Source organism: Schistocerca gregaria, chromosome 2 (assembly GCF_023897955.1).
Source record: "Schistocerca gregaria isolate iqSchGreg1 chromosome 2, iqSchGreg1.2, whole genome shotgun sequence".
NCBI classification, from domain to species: Eukaryota; Metazoa; Arthropoda; class Insecta; order Orthoptera; family Acrididae; genus Schistocerca; species Schistocerca gregaria.
In genome coordinates, this window is record NC_064921.1 from 37,156,425 (window position 1) to 37,181,385 (window position 24,961).

Sequence of the window (24,961 nt, forward strand, 5' to 3'; positions counted from 1 at the left end):
TGCTCGTATCTTTTGTATGTTAAATTTTAAAATTATACATGATATATACACTACAAACTCCAGGATGGTACAACAACAACAACAACAACATGAACAAGATATGCCAATGAAACAATCAGTTTTCAATTTTCAAAAATATAATGTAACCAGATATATAAAAAATATACTCATCAAGTGGTAGATGTGAACACAAGCATATAAAGATTAAGAAAATTTTGCCAGCTTCGGACCTAGTGGCTCCTTCTTCTGGCAAAAGGGTTGAATGGGATAGAAAAGGAATGAAGGATAAGCACTGGCGAGGTTTAGGAAAAGGAACATAGTTCGGAAAAGTCACCCGGAACGGAGGGTCAGGGGAGTCTTACCCGACAGGATCAGAAGGGAAGCCCAATTGTCGGAGAGCTTAAAGGTGGAAGATAAGATAATATACAGGGCACAGATTACTTCCAAAATATCAAGCACAAAGTAATAAGAGCAGAAAGCTATGTGCACTGTACGTGATAGAGATGGGACGGCGACGGGGAAAAACAAATGAGTCAGAAAATGAAAGACATAAGAAAGCTAAAAGGGAGTGAAGACAGGAATAGTCACTGAGACCAAAGAAATTAACATACATTATGTCCCGACGAATGGCAAGAACCGAGGACACGTTGTTAATGCCATGTATCGACTGCACAGTTCTGAGAAATTAATGCCTGTGGGAAGAATTTTCCTCAACAGTCAGTCTTTTCTACTTATCCTGGCTAGTAAGTCTCCCCTGATCGAGGGTCCCGTGTCACTTTCTCAAACTCTCCCTATTTTCTAAACCTCGCATCCCTTTTCTCCACTTCTCTTCCTCCCCCTATGACTCTTCTGCCAGAGGAAGGAGCTGCCACATGATAAGTAAATTTTTTCTCTTTCCACATACATAATATTTTCAAATATAAAAAGGGCATACATAGGGGAAATGTCGAGTCGCAGACAGACACAATGTTACACTTTCATCTTTGAGACAAAAAAGTGCTTCTTCAATAGTAGGAAACAAACGCGCGTGCACACACACCCGCACACACACACACACACACACACACACAAATCAAATAAGCACAACCCGCATAGACACCATCTATGGTTGCTCAGGTCTGAATGTGCCAGTTGGGCCGGCCGGGGTGGCCGAGCAGTTCTAGGCGCTACAGTCTGGAACCGAGCGACCGCTACGGTCGCAGTTTCAAATCCTGCCTCGGGCATGGATGTGTGTAATGTCCCTAGGTTATTTAGGATTAAGCAGTTCTAAGTTCTAGGGGACTGATGACTTCAAAAGTTAAGTCCCATAGTGCTCAGAGCCATTTGAACCATTTTTTTTTTTTTTTTTTTGTGCCAGTCGGGTCTGAGCAGCCACAAACACTAAGCTATGTGAGTCAAGTGTGTGTGTGTGTGCGTGTGTTTTCTGCTTATGCAGCAGCACTATTTTGTCCAAAAGTGAAAAGCATAGCGCTGTGTCTGTCTACAGCTCAACACCTCCTCTATGTGGTGAGTAGCTATCTATCCTTTTCATATATAGATTGCGTATGATGCGTAAGTGTTCTCCATAGTGTAAAAATTTTGTGCTCATTTATTTTTATGTGACAGGTAAAATTTGACACAGTCTACTACATCCCATTCCTAATGCGACTGCTGTCAGAAAGGCAATGTAAGACTCACCGTCCCGACAATAATAGTTTACAGGTTCCTTTCTGCTTAAACTCTCCTAATTTTTTTCATATTTATAATAAAATATATTCTAGAATCTCACTACAGTCCTAACATAACTTGAACCTAATTCCATGTGTATGACATTACTCAAAACAAAGTTTTTTAAGGAGTACCATGACTTAACAATATTATCTTCTAGTAAGTGCCTTGCATTTTCTCAGAACATACATTATGTGTTTACCTAAGTTACCCTTACATCACTTGGCAGATAATTTGAAATTAAAGTAATGGAAACAGCTATATCGCCAGATGGTATCACTCCAATCTCAAACAAGAAAGGAAGCAACTTACACAGAGATAATTAAAAGTACAAAGCACAAACTCAGTTCACAAACTATAGCAAAACAACAACATTATCTCTTTAGCTAAATCCATGTTAATGTTAAGAAATGGTCAGACGATCTACAACTTTTATGGCACAAAGATAAATGTTTCATTATACACAGTCCACATCTTGATGCCCCACTGTGTGTACATGACTGTGCACACACTGGAACGCAAACACCTATACAAAATTTTTTTTTAAATATTTTGATCACACAGTCATCACTTTTTTAAACAAATATAAGCCTTCACTTTTGAATGACCTTAAGATTCCAGTGGCCGCACAACTGAGAACATGGGGTTTCTCGACTAAGAATTTGGTTTCGACAGTAAAACAGAAAAAAGAAAACTATCTTGAGCCCTCCTATTTCTCTCAAATTTGTAATCTGACAACTTCTGTGTTGAACAGCTTAAGGTCCATATCATCCATAGCTGATTACACATTTCCTTTGTAATCAATCATGTAGCATAACTTCAAAATAACAGTCAGTAGTAGTTATTTGGCTTATTTAATTGTCCACTAGTGTTGTTTTCCCATCCCACATTCTTTTTGAATTTTCTTACCCTCGCCTTTCTTCCTCCTGTTCCAAGTCTAGTAACTCTATTGCCTTATAGTTCACTTCATTTCATATTTTATTGTGCTAATATCTTTTTTTAAGTTGTTTTTCCTCACTTTTTCACTTTCATTTTTTAGATCTCAGTTGTAATCATATTTCTCAACTATTTTAGAATTTTTAAATAATTACCTCAAGCCTTTCAAAACTACACAGTCATGTCTTACTATTCTGTAACTACCTGTTCTCACTATTATTTCCCTGAGTCTAGCTTTAAGGACCTTGTATCTGGCTTTCTAAGATCAGCAGTCTGTGGTACTGATACAACACATTCTCCACCTAATTATTTTATGTGCTGACCTACACACAGCTTCTATTCTCATATAAAATATTAAGATGGCCTGCCCTCAAATTCACTGGTATGATAATCAGAGACACACCAACAAGTTAAATGTCGTACTATAAAGCTAAGCACCTTGTGTTTGGTTTCCACCAGTAGCTGAGAGCCCTTCCCTGTACCCATAAGCTACTACTGTTTGATTCCATTCATCTTGTGTAAACCTAGTCTGGCTACCTTCATCGACCTGCTGTGCCCCTCAAACTTAAAACTACACAACCAAAACTGCAGTGTCATACACTGGTGCACTGTTCACTGTTTTCATCAATTAGGTTAAGGATTGTCAGACAAAATAAACTGTTCCACACAGCCATTTCAGTAAAAAATGAAACAAACATCATAAAATGGAATCCTTTAAAAAATGTGATCTAACAATTATGGAAGAGACCCAAGTGCATTGAAAGGTTTCAGATTTATTATATAATGGTAAGACAGGTTTTATAACTCTATTTTAAACTTCAAAACATTTCCAAGGACAGATGTGGACTCTGACCATATGAGAAGTTGAACAGAACAGACAGTGTCTCAAAAAGAAATTATAAGATGAACATTGACAAATGTCAATTTAAATTGAGCAATGCTTAGGGAATTAGATTAGGAAATGTGAGACTAAAACTGAAGAAGCTGCAGAAAGGTAGATAGGAAGCTAAGGAGATGGCAATAAATGAATTAAAAGAGGCAGGGTTTGTTAACAGTTTCAAAAAGAGCAACAGGTAATCTCTGACTGAAATGGTGTAAACAAATATAATAGGGAAAAAAATAGATTCAAGAGATGACACAGGGAATATGGCAGAGAGACAATTAGGCAAAATACGAGGCATGACAGAAATTCTCGGATAACACATAAAGAATTGAATTTAATTGGCAGAAAGAAGTGGACAAAAGGGACTACAGAGTTATAAAATGCGAGAGTGACAGAAAGTACAAAATGGCTCAGGAGGATCAGTTAGATGAGAATTCTAAAGTTATAGAACCGTGTGCATGACTGGGAGAAGGATGATGAGGCCTGTGGAAAAACTAGAGGAGAGTTTGGAGAAAAGCTATACGAATATCGAGAGCTCTGGCTGTGAGCCAGTACTGTGCAGAGAAGGGAAAGTTGAAACGTGGAAGTAATACGTAGGAGGGTTCCACAAGAGAAGTGAACTTGAAGGCAATATTACACAAGTGGAAGAGAAAGCATATGAAACTGATTTGCCCTGTCAGTGTTCTACACACTTTCTGCCCATATGCTTTGTACCCCTGAGACTGCCCATTATGCACCCTCCTACTACAACTTACTCCAAACCCATCTTGGGTAAGGCTTACTTCAGCAAGAGCAGAGCCACCTGTGAAACAGTGATAACTGTGAAACAATTGTAACACAACCTCTCTTCGGCTTTAATGTTGCCACAGCAATAAAATTAATGGAAACAAATGTGTGATGGATATTGTATGTTACCAAAGTGCACCTGTAGCACAATACTGGGCACTCTGGACCCTGTTTCACTACCATATGATTCAAATTCTTGACTGCAGTACACTGTTTTATATTCTTTTTTGATTTCCCCCTCTTTTTGTGTCTGCTAACTGATAAGCCAGCTCTGTCCTTTACATGCTCTCCCAAAACAATTTCTTAAACTCGTTCAGTTCTTTAATTATTTTATTGCTTAACTTTACAAATCTCTCTTCCATTCCAGCTACAAGTTATATCTTTTTTTCTTTTTTTCTTTTTCCATCAGTTTTTCCCATTTCCTTTTCATGATCTCTGTGCATATGACAATGTATTCTTTTCATTCTCAGATCTCTGACATATCAAACAGTATTTTTTCCACCTGACTAGATTGCAAATTTTGTCTGTTGCTATCATTTCATCCATTATTTCAGTGTTCTTCTTTGCTGCTGAGTCACTGCTGCCTTTCCATGTTGTGTGACTGCCCTGTCTCATCTATGATGTGTTTTCCTGTATGTCCGGCAACTTGACACAATGTGGTAATCAAAGTTCTGTCCACATTTAGTTTATCATAATTCTGAATAATTTATTTACCAAAAGAGAGAAAGAGCAAGCTTGCAGCATTAATGTCTGAGACTGGATATCATTATTATATCAATAATAACAACGTAAAAAAATTAAGGAAATTTACTGTGAAGACCTACATGGAGAATGTATATTATAATAACAATAAAAATAATAATGTGACAAGCTAATACACAGAAGGTAGTAGTACTAGTAGTAATACATTTTGAGTTGTCTGAGATAGGTTTGAAATGAGGAGGAGATTAAAGTCTTATCATGCACTTACCACAACCGATTATTGATTTAAGAAAGGAAATTATAAAAAGTGAACTTTATTAACAACATCTGCTGATCAGTTACAACACAACAGTTACTTGTCCATCACCCAAACAGTTACTGCAAAGCAAACAAGCAACATACCCCCGTCGGCGAATACTTTCCAACTGAAGTGTGTTGAGTTTCTTCGGCTTTCCATATTTATCCTTGTGCAAGCTTTGTTGGTTTGGAAGAACGGGAAAAGGGAGAAAAAATGAAAGATGTATAAGAACACAGAAGAAACAACTAATTAACTAGCATCATGAGATGTTCTAATACAGGGCTGCATATGGATATCAACCTTTCACAAGGAACTTAATGCTTTGATAAAGAAATGCATGAACAGTTACTACTTATACTAATTGCTGTGACATTATGGAGGCTATCAAGTTTGATGTGTTGCACACCATGCTGAAACTGTAAACACATACACACACACACACACACACACACACACACACACACACACACACACACACAAGTGTGCATGCACTTATACACGTTTCACTACAGTACATTTTAATTTATAACTACAACAATAGACTTTTTTTAACTGTAAACTAATCAGGTAAGTGTAGGGAACGGGAATGGAGAATTTTCCATGCATACCATCCTAAAATATTCGTTCTTGGTCTATAACCAAAGCAGCTACCCCAACTAGATCAACTACTTCTCTAATAGAAAGCCACTGCAGAGTGAAAATCTTTTCAGAATGCTAAACCATATGTGAAACATAAATTTACAATAAAGGATACATGGTATGAAAACACTGAATTGTAAGTAATGGAGTGGAATGACTTACTGCTACACAGTCAAGGAAGTCCAAAGACTTTGCACAGAATGACATATGCATAGCATAGTCAAGGGAGGAAGCTGTATAAATTCACACTGGTTACATGCTCAGCTCACACACAAGGACTAAATACTAATTCACTATTTGAACATCACATTTTTGTAATTCTGATTGACAAACTGTATTAGACTGCATTATGGTACTGACCATTACAGAACCCTAGGCACCAGTGACTCCATCCCGAAAACTTCTCATACATAGTTATAAACTCAAATAGCTCTTTGAATATAAACAGAACACAAAATTTGGTAGTACTCATAAGAGAAAATATGCTGTCTATTAAAAACCATCAAAATTTTAAATATTTCTTTTCTAACTTTTGCTCTCTTCTTCCCACCAACTTTTGATATTTAACTCCTGCTACAAATCCATCAGACACTGCCGGAGCAACTTACAGGCAGGAGATATTTCGATTATGATAATTATTACCAGAATCAATTTCAGAACAATATAGAGCACACAAATGACAATGAACAATACTGCTATCTGTTGCATTAACTTAATAGACAAACATAAGACTGGTGGAGAATTATTGAACAACATCCTTTCCCACAGCTGTTTACAATTACCAAATGTGTTCATGGGGAATATTTTGAGAAACAACAGAGATCAATAAATTTAGCACTACAAATGATCACCTGGTTTCATATTGGGAGAATACAATCCAAGACCACCATTTAAAATTCTCCAAACCACTTATTAACAAGTCTAGACATGCATTGTCCTGTTATAACAACCATATAAATCATCCATTAGTTTTTGAGCTCTGTAGTAAATACATTTGTGGTAATAATTATGGGAATGAAATATGCCTGCTTTGGTGAAAACAAAATTCTTCTTCATCCTTTAACCAAACATTTTTCAGCACATCGATGCAATCACCAGTAGGTCTTTATTTCACACCTAAAAATTTTTAAAGGTATTTAAACAGTAATTTTAACTATAAGGATGAAATATCAGGCAGAAATATATTTTGCGCTACTACCATGATTTTAATTATTACATCAAAATAAATTAATATCTGCTGTAATTTGAAATAAAATTTATATTCGTGAAAAGCATAAAAATTGCAATAGTATCACCAATAAGTTCATGTATAAGTACTCATGTAAACAAACTGTCTCTCCTTGTCTGTTTCTTTAATATCCACCAGTTACTATGTGTGATCATTTTTGTTTATAAAAACTATAATTTCTTCACATATCCTGCATATGATAACTTCTGTTTATTATAACTTTTACATGTTTTTGTCTGTAATATGAGACTGCTCAATTAGTGATCTTTGAAGTCTGCCAAATTTAGGAGGCACTAGGGTATACAGGCACCCACTACTCTGTCTACAATTATTTAACCCCATTTATACTGTCATTAATAATATATATGTACCATACCTACCACACCACCAATTGGTGATTAGTATGACAACTGAAACCCCACGAAGCAACCAATAAATCATTTCAGAGCACTTGGTTTGTATTCTTACTTCCATAATTTCTGACAGCTACAGAGCCCCATGTCACAATGGAAATAAGAACAACACAATTTAAACTTTAACTTTCAGATATAAAAGTCATAGACCTGTAATAACATGTTTGTGTAAAGGAACCAAGAAGAATTTGTTTGTCCACACAAATAGTGATTAAAAAATGCACTCTCTGGCTGCTATACAGTGATAACATCTATGACAACGATAAGCGATAGAGAAGCCAGAGACGATTATTAATGATCAATCCAGCACACACTAATTAATTAGTAGCTGCCTATCTGTCGAGATCTGAAAGAGAGTAGACACGTGCGAAAAAGAAAATGTTCGCCACCGAGTATTATTATCCTTGTGAATGTATTACGTAAAGATTGTGTGTGAATAACATTCAGGACAGTTTTAAAACGTATCTGACTATTTATTTACGAGTTCACAAAAATCCATCGTAACAATTTAGGACAGTTGTGAGGACCCACAAAGACAGCCGCAATAATGGAGGGAAACATCAGTGTGTCACCACAGCACTGAAGAAGTATAAAAAATTATTTCAAGAAGGGACATAAGAACATCATTTTTTAAAATTTTTATAACTACATATTCATAATGAGATCTTAATATTCACCCTTTTCTTCATTTGCTACAGTGACTGCTCAGATAGCTGAAACCCCATCCAATAACATTTTCCAGAATAATTTTTAAAAAATTCATTTAGCTGTTTAAATAATGTTTCCCTTATCATTTCCAAATCCTTTTTCCCAATAATTTCCATACAAGCTATAGGAACTCCACAACAGGCTGCAGATGGTCTCCGAACACCAATTTACGGTAGCATGCACCGATTCACAGCTGTAGGAGGAACAGTGGAGTTAGTTTGTGTACTGAGGAAACATCCGTACACAAATTTTGTTACACTGTTCCTGGCTGATAATTAGGATATGGTGTAGTTGAGCAGTTTCAATACTCTGTGATCTAAAGAGTGACTTCACACATCAACATTTCTGGGATCATAGCACTGACACTACGAGCAAGGGAGATGGTGTAGCTGTCAGTACACTGGACTCTCAAATCCCATACAAGCATTCCAATTTAGGTTTTCCATTGTTGCTCTAAATCACTTAAATAAAATGCCAGGACAGTTCCTTTGCGAAGGACACACCCAAATTCCCTCCCCATCCTTCCCCCAAACTGAGCTCATCTTCTGTCTCTACTGACAGTATCACGTAGATAACTGATAGCATTGACATTTAGCAGTTCTTTAGAGGTCTTATGGGAAGATGACAATGCAGATATGTACCACATATATATTTGACAAAAGATGGTGTGAGAAGTATAAAAAATATATATAACAACACACGTACAGTTTTTGAGAGAGGTAATATGCGAAACATAAATGGTGTTTATGAAAGATTCATTCTATTTTGGAAGGTTTAAAGTTTTACACAAATAAAGATAGAAATTTGAACTTGTGCATGAAAACTTTGGCATCAGTTGTAAGCTGCCAGTAATTGTGGTAAGCAGGAGGGGTGTCTGTGGCGAAGCTAGCTCTCTCACTCATTTTTTATTCGATGTGTCCTGAGGTGAAGTAGCAATAGCACAAAAAAGCCATTTTGTATTTTCTGTACCTATAAATGCAGCTCAGTTATTTCATATGCAGTCTGACTTGCATTCTGTGTGGGGGATACTGGAAGCAGTGGAACAGAACAAGCAGAATCACTTACGGTCACTTCGAGCATCCTTCACTGCCAAAGCCGAGTTACACTGCACGTGTCGTACAAATGAAGCGAGCTACGAGCAACAGAGAATGTGGTACTGCACCTTCTGCAGCTCAAAGCATTCTGAGATGGCACCGACAGGTCTGAGACACTCGCTGTTTCTCTAAGTGAAAATCCATCAGTCGCCTCCATAGAAAGCGCATTCGAGAGAGTTTCAAACGTAGCCTGAGGAAATCTGCTCATCATGGCAGATGGGAGTTTGCCATTTCTCGTGTGTCTGTTTGACTTTGTTTTGCGGTTATGTTCCTGTTGCATATCGTACAGATTTAATGGTTAAAAGTCCTACATTGTGGTGATAAACAAAACTATGTAAGAGTTTTTTGGATTCTTTGCAGGTGTGAAGATGAAGGATAACATTTTCTTTTCACTTTTAGTGTCGAGTGATGAGGCTGCATTTCATTTACCTCAAAAAGTGAATCTGGGTATGCTAACGATCGATGTTGTGAGAACGTGTCAGAAGTGTTGTGTTTCAACAGGGTGGTGCACTACCGCACCAATACCTGCATAAGACTCTTTCCTATTGTGGGACTTTCTTTATGGTCGAATGGTCATTAACGGTACCCAAATCTTGCACTTCACCATTAGTCTCAATGGTTGCTCGGCCTAACATTTTTTTTTTTAAATTGGGCAAGACTTTATTTATGTGCCTCTCACTCCAAAACTTGGGTGAATTGTGACACTGCGGTACAGCCAGACGTGCTCCCAGTCTGTGGGGTGAGTTTGGCTGTTGTCTGGATGTCCAGTGGTTGTAAAATAACACGGTTCTTTCAAAATAGAAAACTTTTCACTCACAAGTGTACATTACATATATCCCAAGTTTCTACCTTCGTTCTTGTAGAAGACGTAGTCTTGTGAAATCTGATGAATCTTTTGGAACACCGTGTACAATGACTTGTTCAATGCTGCTTGCTGTACATTCATCATTCAAGCTTTATTCAGTCATACCTAGTTCTGCATACAGTATTACACGCACAGTATAACTTGGCACTTTTGTAGGTGTTGTTGGGAGCATAAGCACACAATTTTCACGTAGCTTATAGACTGTGAAGCCCTCAGACCTTTACTGGTTCCTTCACTCTCAAAAAGGTGCAAAGTTTATTGAACATATAGTATACACATGTTTAGCCACATGACCACATTTTCCTTTATGCTCATAACATTAAATTGTTTTCAATAAATTCTTAAATTCTGTGTTTTAAATTATTTCAAAGTCAGTGCTAATAATGGATGAAATATTTTAAAACAGGAATAAGATGTAGAAAAAGTGTACAATGAAACTAATAAGAAGAAATGAACTATGACCAAGCTAATTTGTGTGAGAAATTCACAGTCACATGTTAAGTTTGGGGAAAGAAGATAGTTCTGTGGAACATAAACGAATACATAATAATACAGATTTTACAGCTGTTAACAATGAACACGACTTGAATGTGTAACAAAATTACACAGTTCACAGTAAATATTAGAGCAAAATTATGATAAGACAAAATAGAAAATGGCACGAAAGTTTTTTTGTCGCTCTTGTTAACTGTGGGGGAAAGCTGGTATATCTATAAGCTGAGTGATGGCAGTCAAACCTCAGCCAAATATCGAAATATTTTTACAATGAAATAATCCGATACCATTTTGATCGACTACTTATTAGAAACCCAAAACAAAGACAATGAAGTGACAATAACTGTTCATCGTCTCAGTTTTGCTTCTAAAATGTTAAGAAAAATTTCTTAATACAGTGATCACACAATTTCCATTCAAAGAGAAATTCGTCACTGTTAAGAAAAATTCTTGTATCTCATTTAATTTACAGTTGGAATTTGACACTAACAAACAGCTGATGTTAACGAATTTGTCTCTCAACACTATGCACTGTACAGATAGCACACTACGATATCCCTCAATCTGTTACAGCAAAATGGGTGGCAGAGAAAGAAGAATGAAAAATAGCAAAAACAAGTTCTCAGTGTGATCTCATCTGTAGTACGGTCGAGGCATTCTAGAACAATCGTTACGATTGCCCGAGGCGAGACCGGAGCCGAAGTCTATCCTCAGTGACCTAACGACTCACGTGTGGGTTAACTTCTAAGTGCTTATCGACAAAAGTATTAACTGAGAATTGTGTTACGGCAGTTCTCTGTTTTGGTGCAGAACTTCCCTACACGAGAAGATGTGGAACGACATCTGGATTATTTGGTAAGTGTGATAGCATTACGGAGTGTCTCTTCCAGGTGCTTTCGGATGGTGGCCTCACGTGTAACAAGGAAAAAAAGATCTTCATTTTTCAAACGGAGATTTTGAATTTAGGTCATTGTACTGGTCCTCTGGGAACGAGAAACGTTTATTTATAGTTGATATGAAACGTTTCTGTAATAAAACGAACTGTTATTCTCGGCACACAAGAATGGTTCAAATGGCTATGAACACTATGGGACTTAACATCTGAGGTCATCAGTCCCCTACTCTTAGAACTACTTAAACCTAACTAACCTAAGGACATCACACACATCCATGCCCCGAGGCAGGATTCGAACCTGCGACCGTAGCGGTCGCGCGGTTCCAGACTGAAGCGCCTAGAACCGCTCGGCCACAACGGCGGGAATGCACACAAGAGTACGTAAAAATATAAATTATCTCACTGTGATGTATATGAAAAACAGTATCAATATTTCATGATAATGAATCTGTATTTTGTAGTAAAGATACTGACAGTAATGTACACAAGACAAATAGATTTTTGTAATCTTTTTACTCTGATTTGAATTTCCTAAAAGGAAGACGTTCATAGAGACATATGTATCTTGTAACGTATTTCTGGTAAATATATATTGTTATAGATAACCAAACCACTTATTTCAGTAACATTAGCATACCTAGATGAAAAATGAAATGTGTACTTTTCATAGATTAATAACGCGTAGTACAACTTGAGTTGCAATTAGTATTGTTGCCTGCCATTTGCAAGACAGCAGATTCTTTTTTAAATTACTCCGATGTTCCTTAGAGTGTCATCATGCGTTCCAATATCTCAAGGATGCGAGCATGCTTTTCGTTGTCTGTCGGATGCCCTTCTCACCGATCCATGTCTCATTCAATTTGTCGTACTAGTGGGAGATTGGAGCAGCGCACTTCTTCCGAGCCTGTTCCGCCGAGGACAGTGCAAAAGTTGCAAAGGTGAGCTATTTTGTTGTGCGATTATCAGTACCAACTCCTGTACAGGCTCCCGGTTGTCGTCTCGTTTACTTGTGGGTACAGATTCAGTCTTTGGTTCCTCAAAGGATTACTGTTTCTAGGTAGATCACGTCGCCTGGTGCAAGTCTTTTTAGCTGCGACTTGCTCGTCGCTCAGGATGATGTGATGACGAAAATAAAACACCCAGACGCAGGAGCGGAGAAAATCTCCTATCCAGTTGGGAATCGAACCTGGGCCCCGCACAGGGCATTCTGCCTCGACGACCACTCAGCTAAGGAGGCGAAGATGCGAAAAGGTTTGCGACGTGATTAGGACCGCACAACAGGAATTAACAGACACTGAACGCGGAAAGGTAGTTAGCTAGATTCACGGGACATTCGATTTCGGAAATCTTTAGGGAATTCAATATTACGAGACCCAGAGTGTCAAAGAGTGTGCCGAGAACACCAGGTTTCGCGCATCGATTCTCACCACGGACAACGCAGTGACCGACAGCCTTCACTTAACGACCGAGACCGGCGTCGTTTGCGTAGAGCTCCGAGTGCTAATAGACGAGCGTGAAATAACCGCAGAAACCAAGGTGGAACGTATTCGTTAGGGAAGCGTCAACGGGCTACGGCAGCAGACGACCGGCGCGAGTGCCTTTGCTAACGGCACATCGCCTGCAGCGTCTCTCCGGGGGTCGAGACTGTACGCGTTTGAGCCTACACGGCTAGGAAACCGTGACCCGGTCAGACGAGGCGCAATGTCAGTCGATAAGAGCTGACGGTAGTGTTCGAGTACGGCGCAGACCCCACGAAGCCATAGAACGAAGTCGTTAAAGAGGCAATGCGAAAGCTGTCGGTGGGCGGTGTTTACAGGGAATTGACTGGGCCCTCTGACCCGATTATTCACTGGAAACGGTTATACGTTCGGTCACTCGGAGACCACTCGCAGCCATTCGAGAAATCGACGTTCGCAAACGTGGCACCGGACCACAATTTGTACACTATTAGTTGGAAGAAAATTGGAGCAAAGGATCCGGCCACCCAGATCGCCGGACACGCGTCTGTCGAACATTTATAGGATATATTCGGAATGTCAGTTGGCGCAAAAAGTCCCGCACAGGCAACACTTCAGCAATTATGGCGGATGTCCAGGCAGCACGGCTCAGTATTTCGGTAGGGGACTTCCAAAGACTCGTCTAGTCTGTGGGTGCTACGTCAAGTCGTGGCACTAGGCCGAGAAAAGGAGATCCGGCACTATATTAAGAGGAATTCGGTGACTTTTGTTACCTCAGTGTAAATACTTAAATTAATAAAATGTAGACGTGTGGCGCTTCGGTGCAGTAGAGCAGACTCACCCGCGCTCGCGGACGGCCTCGAGCTGCTTGCCGCTGAGGCGGCGCGGCTCGCCCCTCGCGTCCACGGCGACGGCGTCCAGCTCGTCGAAGGCGGGCGCCACGAACAGGTCGCGCAGGTTGAGGTGCGCGCCGCGGTGCGGCCGCCGCGGCAGCGACACCGACCCGTCGGCCGGGGGCGGCGCCGGCGCCGGGGGCGGCGCCGGGGGCTGCTCGCCGCCCCCAGAGCCCGCGGCGGCGGCGGCGGCGGCGGCGGCGGCGCCCAGCTCGCCCGCGCTCGCCACCGGCGGCGGCAGAACGATGGGGAACGTCTTCCAGTGGTACAGGAACTGCTCGGCCACCTGCCACACAGCCCACCCACCTGCTCCTCTTATCTGACTCTCTCAAATTCTTATGGTAGCACGGATAATGTACAACGAACAGCATGTTGTTTACAGCTTGTACAGTATAGAGACACCTGGCTGTGGCTCTAAAGAGAGAGAGAAACAATATACGAGAACAAAATTACAGTTCACGAAGAAGCGAAAGTTTAAAGTTGCCACCAACGATGTATTAGGTCGGTACATACGTTCGTATCGTTTTACCTTAAGTTTAATAAACACAACACAGAATTAGTCGTCGAAAATTGACAATATATTCTGCATCACTATTTACAACGCTCTGCCAACGCTGGACCAACTTTTCGATTCCACGATTATAGAAATCGGGTGATTTTGTGGTGACGGACTCGACGAGTCGTCTTCGTAGTGGGTTTTCAGCCGGAAGGGAAGTTCCTCGAAGGTTGTTCGACAGAGAGCGGAAAAGGTGAAAATCTGAGGGCCCAGATCAGCTGAATAAGGTGGGTGCGGAATGACTTCCCGACGCATCTCGCGTCAGTCTAGCAGAGTGCAGACAGGCGTCACCGTGGAGCAGTTCGTAACATTTGGCAGCATGTCGAACATTTCGGATTAAGGCACTTAACTTTAAACTGTCTTCGTCAAATCCCGAAGGTCTTCCCGAACGCGGAGAATCACTAATGTCAAAACGATCCTCCTTAATATGGGAAAACAATTTTGATGCAACGACATTATCCCCACACACGGCGAAAGTGTTTCTAGCTGCTCCCGCTGCTGCCACCCCTCTACTCAACTCGGAAGAACACGTCGGCAAGATTCCCCACTTGGCACTCCGTTTTCTAGCATCCACAGTGCCATTCACTATGACAAAATGACAATATGTAAACTCGAGTAGCAACTGTGAACAATAAATAAAAATGACAATCGATACTGTATGGGAACTATGACTTGGCATGCGGGCCCCCTAGTTCCGGATCGGAAACTATCGGCAGCAGTCGGGAGATTTCGTGGCGTGGCGTGGCGATTGGTACACGTTGCCAACTGTGCGACGTAGACTGCATTTGTCGTCTCCCTTGTTTCCTGCTATGTCGGTCGGGTCGCTTAGCTGTGCTGTTGCTGTCAGTGTGTAGTAGCTGCGTTTCCACTGTTTCGATAATGAGTGATGATTCGGTTGCTGTCCCATCGCGAGAGTTACCGTCGACTCCAGTTCGGGAAAAAAGTCCGGTTATTAGGAGAGCTTGTCGTAAAATGATGATGAATGTAGAGAAGTGCTGCGACGACGAAAAACAACAAAAAGCACTGTTAATGTATTTATTTAATAAGTCAGTGACCTAAAATCTCGAAAGTAGGAAGTATTTAACAGACGATTAACTCTGTCCTACACACAGCTGCTTAAGAAACACGCTTGCAGTACGTTCTTGTTCCCCTCCTCGCCCCGCCCCCTTCAGTAATACGGCTCGCTGGCCGTTCCCCTCGCCTGCTGGGAGTTCGGGTATAGCAAGTAAACCAACAGCAGCCGAAATACCACCGTGCAAAACAAAAGCGTTACTAACTCATGCACCAACTTAATAGTTCCCTCAGTGACTGCAAAGGGCATGGAAGACCTGCTGACTGGTATGGTAAGTCAGACGACGCAGAGGGAATTTCATTACAGAATGAGATATTGAAAGTATAATATGAGTTTTACTATTTGGGCAGTAAAATAATTTACGATGGCCGAAGCAGACACAATATGTAAAATGGCAATGGCAAGAACAGTGTTTCTGAAAAGAGCAATATATTAATGTCTAATAGGAAGTGTATGGAAGTGCTTTCTGATGCAATCTGTGTGAAGTGTCGCCTTGAAAATAAGTGGACGTGGACAATAAACCGCCAGACAAGAAGAGAACAGAACGTGTTAAAAGATGCAGCCACAGAAATGGCTATCTCGGTTAACTAAAAGGAGGTGTGGAGGGAGACATGGTCTTTTTGAAAATAATAACGTCCCAAAGTTTGACAACATGTAAAAACAACAACAATCTTCGGATTGATCTTCCCTCCTTTGTTAACTACAAGGACACGACAATCCAAAGGTGACCATTACAACTGAAACAGGTCACTGAGTAAAACAAATAGTTCCGATAACAGCTTATTGAGGTTTTTACATGAGAGGAGGTACTGAATATAAGAAAGGCCAGTTTGACTAAAAGAAGTGACTGGTTGACAGGACATGTCGCGAGGCCTCAAGGTTATAGAGCGAAGCATGGAGGCTAAAAATTGTAGACACATACCAACGCATGGCTAGAGTATAAGAGTATGCGTGTTCAGACGGCTGTTTTTAAGGTTGTTACGTATCAAGGCGCATAGATGTTTACCGTCCAGTCAGAATTCCATTTGTTGTATTTGAGAAGGAGAATAACATTTGTTTCGAGCTTAAATCTAAAAATAATGTTTCATAATTTATGGGACAAAACCCAGATCCAATACCTGTAAATGTCAGCCCGAGAGAAAGCTGATACTGCATGTAGAACATCGACAACAAAGAAAATTCGTCTCAATCGACAAACGAGTAAGGTGAAGTTCATTTATACTTCTCACTCCAGCGTACTATTATAATAAATGTAACAAATTCGTTCATACTACGAAATAATGCAATGAGTAAATTTAGGGATTTGACCGGAATGGAGATGGAGAAGCTAAGTGCCAAATACAGCTGACCCAAAATTTATCACATGGAATACCACCCTTGAAAATTTACTACACAATATGGTGACAGCCACGGCGATATATTGGACTTGGTCCAAGGCAAATGTGTTACAGAAAATTGTCAGTAAACAAGAAACGTATTCGCAGCTGAGAATATGGACTACCTTAAGCTGTATAATGGAATGACGACAATGAATATCTGTGCGGGACCGGGACTCGAACCCGGGCCTTGCCCTTACCACGACCGGTCGCCTTGCTGTTTGGCTACCCGTGCACAACTCATGTCTAGACTCAAACCTTTATGTCGTATAAACCACGTGCCTCCAACCTGTTATCGTACATGCATATGTATATTCCCGTGCGGGGGAGACATTTTACAGGAATGTCACTTGCCCGGTGAGCGCGGATAAATACGGCAAGTGAAATGCCTCCCTCGTACGGGAATACACACTACTGGCCATTAAAATTGCTACACCACGAAGATGACGTGTTACAGATGCGAAATTTAACCGACAGGAAGAAGATGCTGTGATATGCAAATGATTAACTTTTCAGAGCATTCACACACGGTTGGCGCCGGTGGCGACACCTACAACATGCTGACATGAGAAAAGTTTCCAACCGATTTCTCATACACAAACAGCAGTTGACTGGCGTTGCCCCGTGAAACGTTGTTGTGATGCCTCGTGTAAGGAGGAGAAATGCGTACCATCACGTTTCCGACTTTGATAAAGGTCGGATTGTAGCCTATCGCGATTGCTGCTCTCATTGGTCGAGATCCAATGACTGTTAGCAGAATATGGTATCGGTGGGTTCAGGAGGGTAACACGGAACGCCGTGCTGGATCGCAACGGCCAGTACTAATCCGCATGGCTGTAACGGATCGTGCAGCCACATCTCGATCCCTGAGTCAAGAGATGGGGACGTTTGCAAGACAACAACCATTTGCACGAACAGTTCTACGACGTTTACAGCAGCATTGACTATCAGCTCTGAAATCGTGCCTGCGGTTACCCTTGACGCTGCATCACAGGCAGGAGCGCCTGCGATGGTGTACTCAACGACGAATTTTTCGGATGAATCCAGGTATTGTTTACAGCATCATGATGGTCACATCCGTGTTTGCCGTCATCGTGGCGAACGCACATTGGAAGCGTGTATTCGTCATCGCCATACTGGCGTATAACCCGGCGTGATGGTATGGCGTGCTATTGGATACACGTCTCGGTCACCTCTTGTTCGCAATGACGGTACTTTGAACAGTGGACGTTACATTTCAGATGTGTTATGACCCGTGGCTATACCCTTCATTCGATCGTTGCAAAACACTACATTTCAGCAGGATAATGCACGACCGCACATTGCAGGTCCTGTACGGGCCTTTCTGGATACAGAAAATGTTTGACTGCTGCCATGACCAGCACATTCTCCAAATCTCTCACCAATTGAAAACGTCTGGTCAATGGTGGCCGACCAACTGGCTCGTCACAATACGCCAGTCACTACTCTTGTTGAACTGTGGTATCGTGTTGAAGCTGCATAGGCAGTTGTACCTGTACACGCCATCCAAGCTCTGTTTGACTCAATGTCCAGGGGTATCAAGGCCGTTATTAGGGCTAGAGGTGGTTGTTCCGGGTACTGATTTCTCAGGATCTATGCACCAAAACTGCGTGAAAATGTAATCACATGTTAGTTCGGGTATAATATATTTATCCAATGGATACCCGTTCATCATATGCATTTCTTCTTGGTGTAGCAATTTTATTGGCCAGTAGTGTACATGACGCATGTACAAGTACAGGTTGTAGACACATAAGTCTGGGTCTGACCGTGAACCGTACTCGGTTAGTCAAATGGTAAGGCGATCGCTTGCGGGGAAATCGGGGTTTGAGTCCCGTTCGGCACAATTTTTTATTGTGGTCATTCCATTATACAGCTCATGGTAGTTCATATTAGCAAATGCGAATACGATTCTTGTATTTCATGACAGCTGATGTCGCTGTAGTGCCTTTTCCTTCGGACATGCATGCATGTACGAATGAACTCTGCATAATAATTCGGAATAACACAGGCATTGCAATATCGCAAAACTGAATATTTAGTCTGGATATCCTCAGTCTTGATAACAACACTGCCAAACTATCAGCATTTCACACTGCGGAAAAAAAGAAACACTAAGAAATAAACATACCTGAGGCTTTGAATATGTTGTAGTGTAGAGCAAAATCAGAGACATATTTTTTATACCTGCTCATGCAGCCATTAAGGGGGTGAAACATCCCCTTGAAAAAAAGTGAGGTAAATATTTCTTCACGAATATTGTTGAAACGGTGCCAGTTATTATTTTTTAAAAAAATCGAATAAAAGTTTTAGGGTATTTAATGTACGTTACAATTATGCAAGATGCATCCACATACACAATACCAAATTCAAGTATATTTGATGAAGTAGTATTCCAAAGATGCATTTGTCAGAAATAAGCTAGAAATCTCTCAAAAAATGGTTCAAATGGCTCTGAGCACTATGGGACTCAACTGCTGTGGTCATTAGTCCCCTAGAACTTAGAACTACTTAAACCTAACTAACCTAAGGACATCACACACATCCATGCCCGAGGCAGGATTCGAACCTGCGACCGTAGCAGTCGCACGGTTCCGGATAGAAATCTCTCACGCCGGGGTACAACTGGTTGGGGACCCTTAAGCCGTTCTCGCTACGACCACGCGAATTCTCCACACCACTCCCGCGGCCGTCGACACTGCTGCTGGCTTGCCTGATATTATGTATATAAATATGCAAGACGGTTTAGGGGCGCCAGTCAGCACTAAAAACAACACTGTTTATGTCCGGTATGAACAACTACGATAAGAAAATCGCAGTTTACACTGTTTACACACTAAGTTGTAAGTGTTGATGCCAATTAACATTCTTGCTGATTTGATGAGAGGTCATAATTATTATTCCCTTATTACTACCGTATTCTTGACGATGTTAATGTCTCTCACTATTGTACTTCACACAGACACACGTATTTCGCAGTCTTACTCTGGCCGAACCTTCGGTGATAGATCCACAGGCAATGACGTTGATTATCTGTCCACAATACAAGGAGTACATAAAGTCCGGGAACACGTCCAATTATTTATTGCACAAGAACCAAACATTGTACAGATATCATACATATGTCATTTTGAAGAGAAACCCTGAAAGTTTTTTTCTCGTGTATATCGCCACGGCATAATTTGGTAGTAAGTCGATAGTCAGCGCTAGTCACAAACATGGCCAGCTCAGGTGCGGAGTGAGCTTCTGTGTGTTTGAGTTCGACAAAAACAAGTGTGCTACAGCTGTTCAACGGATGTTTAGAACCAAGTACGGTAAGAAGCCACCAACAAGGAAGGCCATTTACCACTGGCACAAGTTCGTTACGACGGGTTGCTTGTTTACGGCAAAGAGTAGCGACGTCCCAGTGTTCAAAAATTCTCAAATGGTGAATTCCTAAGGGACGAAACTGCTTAGGTCATCGTTCCCTACACGACTCACACACTACTTAAACTAACTTATGCTAAGAACAAGACACACATTCATACCCGAGGGAGGACCCGAACCTCCGGCGGCAATCAGTGGCACGGCGCCCTCACCGCTGGCTCGTACCAGTGTGAGTGAAGTGAATGTGGAGCGCGTGCGAGAGACATTCATACGGAGTCGAAAGAAATCGGTGCGTGGTGCATCCCGCATATCGAATGTCTGTAAAAAACTTTCAGAGTTTCTCTTTAAAATGCAATATGTATGACATCTGTACAATGTTTAGTTCTTGCGCAATAAATAACTGATAGTGTTCCCGGACTTCATGTACACCCTGTATTTTATCACTAGGGAGAGCCTATGCGTAACCGACACGACGCGGGTGATTAATGATGATGAGGAAGCGGAATGGTCGAACGAGAGTTCTTACCTCGTCACGTACATACATATATGTGGTACCAGTCCTTAGGCTCTTTTAATAATATAACACTGCTCATAAAAGTTAATTTACAGTTCACAGTTTTCACTCGTGCGAGCGTGCGTGTAACCGCGGAAACGCGATGACCGAACGCATGTTATCACGCTCCCTACAAGGAACTGGCACTTGTTAATCTCCTTTGTGTTAAACTATTTTACTGATTCACATTAGTTTCATTCTGATGTTGTAGGGTACGACACGCAAACGGGCAGATTACTCAAATACGTTAACGGTGGCAATGCGCACACATAATTACTTCCTTACGCACTTTTCACTGAATCCACTTCCATATCTCATTACTTCACAATAATAGTACTTGCAGCCACACTTGAACTTCTATAATAATGCCTTTCCCCTGCCGAGTTACCCCACAACACAACACAACACAGCACAGCAGCTCCATGTCTCGTGCTTGACTCTGCAATGCAGCCACTCGCAAAGATACTCCGCAACGAAGCCAGCAATATGACAATACGGTTACACGCTGTACGCGCGTCCTTTTCAATGACAGTTGTCATGTTGGTTGTTTAAAAAATCTTCCCAACATAACTATAGCCTAAATGTAAATTCTACATATATTGTTCTAATTCTGCTCTCTTTCCCTCGGCCGACCAACATCGTCCGAGCAGCGGAGTGGGGAAAGTGATGTGAGCCAGAAGGGTAACGGCAAGTTCGCATCACTGACTGGACCGTGAAGGCAGTGTTGCCAACAGTTAAAGTGAGCTTCTCACCAGCTTCAGGTGCAAAAACAACTAACAAACGCCTCTATTTTCATAATCGCTAAAATTTCCACTATTTTTTAAATTATTATGAAAGAAAACAATAAGTATATTTCTAATTAGTTTCCTTTATTATTAAGTAATAAAATATTCACAATCATTAAAATAACATACAATAAATAAATCAACAAGTCAAGGCAAAGGACATACAAAAAGTTCTATAACAACAACTAATTATTTAAATAAATTCGGCTTCTTCATATGAATCATTTGTCTGCATCATCATCATTATCATCGGTTTCAGATTGATACGATTCTTTGGTATCGATTTGTTTTACAACGTTTTTTGGAATTTCGTATTCGTTGCAGTATTTTCCTTCCAACCTCAAACCACAGCGTATTATTAATACAGCAGTTAAAATATTTAACTTCATTGTATTCCTCTGCTCGTTTTTTTATCACGTTCATACTCCTAAATAGCCTCTCAACATCGGCATTGGAATGATGCAGTGCTAGGAGAGGAATCGTAAAAGTCGCTCTTCAAATGAACCATAACTTTTCTTCTTTTAGTGTTTCATCCTTGAGGTTGGTTTTGTAACGTTCCCTCTTTCTGTTTATTTAGGTTTGATTTGTTTGATTGTTATTCTTTATTTCTATTATTCGGAATCTTTTTTTTTATTAAATTGAGCCTGAAACTTACGTAATAAATACTTCGCGTGAAGTACGATTTGCAGCATAAACAAAAATTAATTTCGGAAATGTAATCCACTGAATATTAAAAGTAAAGCTTTTGAACAACGCGCGTGACTGACTAGATGCATTCAGAGGATACGTACATTCGCGTGCGAGTGGTTGCGGTCTGATGAGAAATTTTCATTGTGAAATAATTTCGTCGTAACACACTCGGAGATTGCGAACGTACATTCAGAGTAGAGGCACGTACGTTCTATCATTCCCCGTGGCCTGGGTAAAAGAATGGCAATTATTTAAATCTAAGAGTATTTCTTTTGCATCGGACTAGTATTTTTATAAGAAAAAGAAGATTGCAGGTTCTGAATGTCTCGGCAAAACGAATCGGAAGTAATTTTAGCGGCCACGAAAGGAAAGTAGAGAGCACAATCACGTACCTCTATTGTTGAGCAGCGCCGTTTTGAAGATCTTCGGTTCCATCTAAAACTCGCCTTCTCTGCTTAACATAAATACTCCATAGGCATGGGAATAAGGCTTGTTGTGCGATGAAAATAATATAAAACACATCTTGCGTCTTTTAACTCATTCATTTACCACACACACACACACACTAGTAATTAGACAGTACGACATCCCACCAGCCCATCAGAACAAAAAGTAGTCGTTCATACAAGAAATAAAAAACGACGGGCGAAATTGTTCCTATGTCTCTCAAAGATAAAAAGTTTACCAGATATTTCTCTGGTGTATCACTGGAACAATTTTTCAGCACCTCTGCGATTAAATCACAATATTTTCAGTTCGTTTACAGTTTGCAGCAGAGCGCTATTCCTATCTTCTGTCTACCTTCCTTTTCATTTCCACGTATGTGTACATGCAACATCATTCATGATCTATTGCATGTATGATAACCTTGGTCACCATCAGCCACTTCTGCTATTGTTCCAATGATGGTGATGTGTCGGAGGATGTGCCCTACAAGTTTATCTCTCATCGTTTGGATGTGCCTCCTGTATTCTTCTAAGCACCTGTTTATTTGTTACTTTGTCTCTCCAGCTGAACTTCATCGTTCTTCTACAGCACCACATCTCCAGGGCCTCTAGCCGTCTTCTCTATTCTCTTCCAATTGTCCAAGTTTAACATCCGTATAGGACCACACTCCAAACGAAAGCTTTCATGATACGTTTCCTTATTTTCAGACTGACGTTCTTGCTAGTAAGTTCCTCCTCCGAGTAAATGCAATTTTGACCTTTTGTATTCTGCTCGCAATTTCTTTTCGGCTTCTACCACCCTAAATTCCTCTATCACTTCCAGCTCCTCTCTTCCAATTCTCATTCTCAGAGGTTCATATTCTGCTTCTGTACTGCATACCATCACTTTAGTCTTTTCCTTGTTTATTCTCATTCCATACTGATTGCACAGAATCCTTTTCATTGTTCTGTGGACTTCCTCTAGATCTGCTTTTGTCTCCGTGACTATAGCAATATCATCTGCATGACATAGCATGTCTATCTTCTGCATGTAAACGATGCCAGTATCTTCTGTAAAATTTTCCGGAGATAAAATAGTCCCCCAATCGGGTTTCCGGGTGGGGACTGCAAAAGATACAGACAAGGAAAAGAATCCCAATTTCCGAAGTATAATTAAGTGCTACTATATACTGTTCATTCTACAGGGATCTCCGCATGTAGTCTATCGAGTGTGATGGTTCATTTGATGTCTCATTGTAATGCATCAGTGTTGTCTTCACAGTAAAAGTTATAAAATGCTGAAAACAAATGAAGTAGAAATAAATTTCGAAACATATAAATAGCTTAGTGCTTGAGAGATCACATTTTCAGTAAATGAAACTGAATTCTACTAAAGCACTATAAAATCCACCAGTCACTGGATGCAATATTTTGCCACTAAAAGAAGGGTAGAAACCACCAGTTTTAGTGCAAAATCCACTAAGATGGCAACACTGTGTGCTGAGTGTTGGACGTGCTATCTACCGTTTCTCTGGGTTTACGACAGACGACAAACAGCAGGCACGGATTCCTGACTGTAAAAGGAGGAAAAAAGATCTTATGAACGTGTGCCCGGAAATGCATCGTCAGAATGGTCCGGTATTCAGGTCGGGAACAAGCCGAGATGGTGTTTGCGTACGGCCAAGCAGATGGAAATGGTCGAGAGGAAGAATCCCTGCACGTCCGCCTGTCTGAAAAGGACCCGTGACCACACAAAATCCCAAAAAAAGGGTTGAAATGTTGTTAGCATCTGCGAGTGCACCTGTTTGGTATATCTGTGTTGCCTCTCGATCGTTTTCATCTGCTTGACCGTACACAAACACAACCTCGGCTTGTTCCCGCCTTGAATACCGGCCCATTCTGCTGCGTCAACCACACAGCCAGCAACACACAAGGAAGACACGGTACATGACCAGAGGAATCCGTCCCTTCAGTTTGTCCGTTATATTAATGCACATACAGGGTGGACCATTTTAGTTCATAATGAGGAATAACTCGGGACAGACATGAGATGCAGCAAACTATGTTTGGCAAAAGTTACAGGTGGCAAAGGGGGTCACGTACTGCCACTAATGTCCA

The 24,961-nt window shown here is 40.8% G+C and overlaps 1 protein-coding gene across 1 annotated transcript in view; it reads right to left on the reverse strand.

Annotated features, from left to right (window-relative positions):
* LOC126336273 (uncharacterized) overlaps positions 1–24,961 on the reverse strand; it is a 737,143-nt gene that overhangs the window by 185,725 nt on the left and 526,457 nt on the right. Inside the window, exons 5-6 of the mRNA XM_049999768.1 lie at positions 13,948–14,285; positions 5,417–5,488 (exon numbers count right to left, since the gene is read on the reverse strand). Of these exons, the coding sequence (XP_049855725.1) occupies positions 5,417–5,488; positions 13,948–14,285 (410 nt within the window). The remainder of the gene's footprint in view (positions 1–5,416; positions 5,489–13,947; positions 14,286–24,961) is intronic.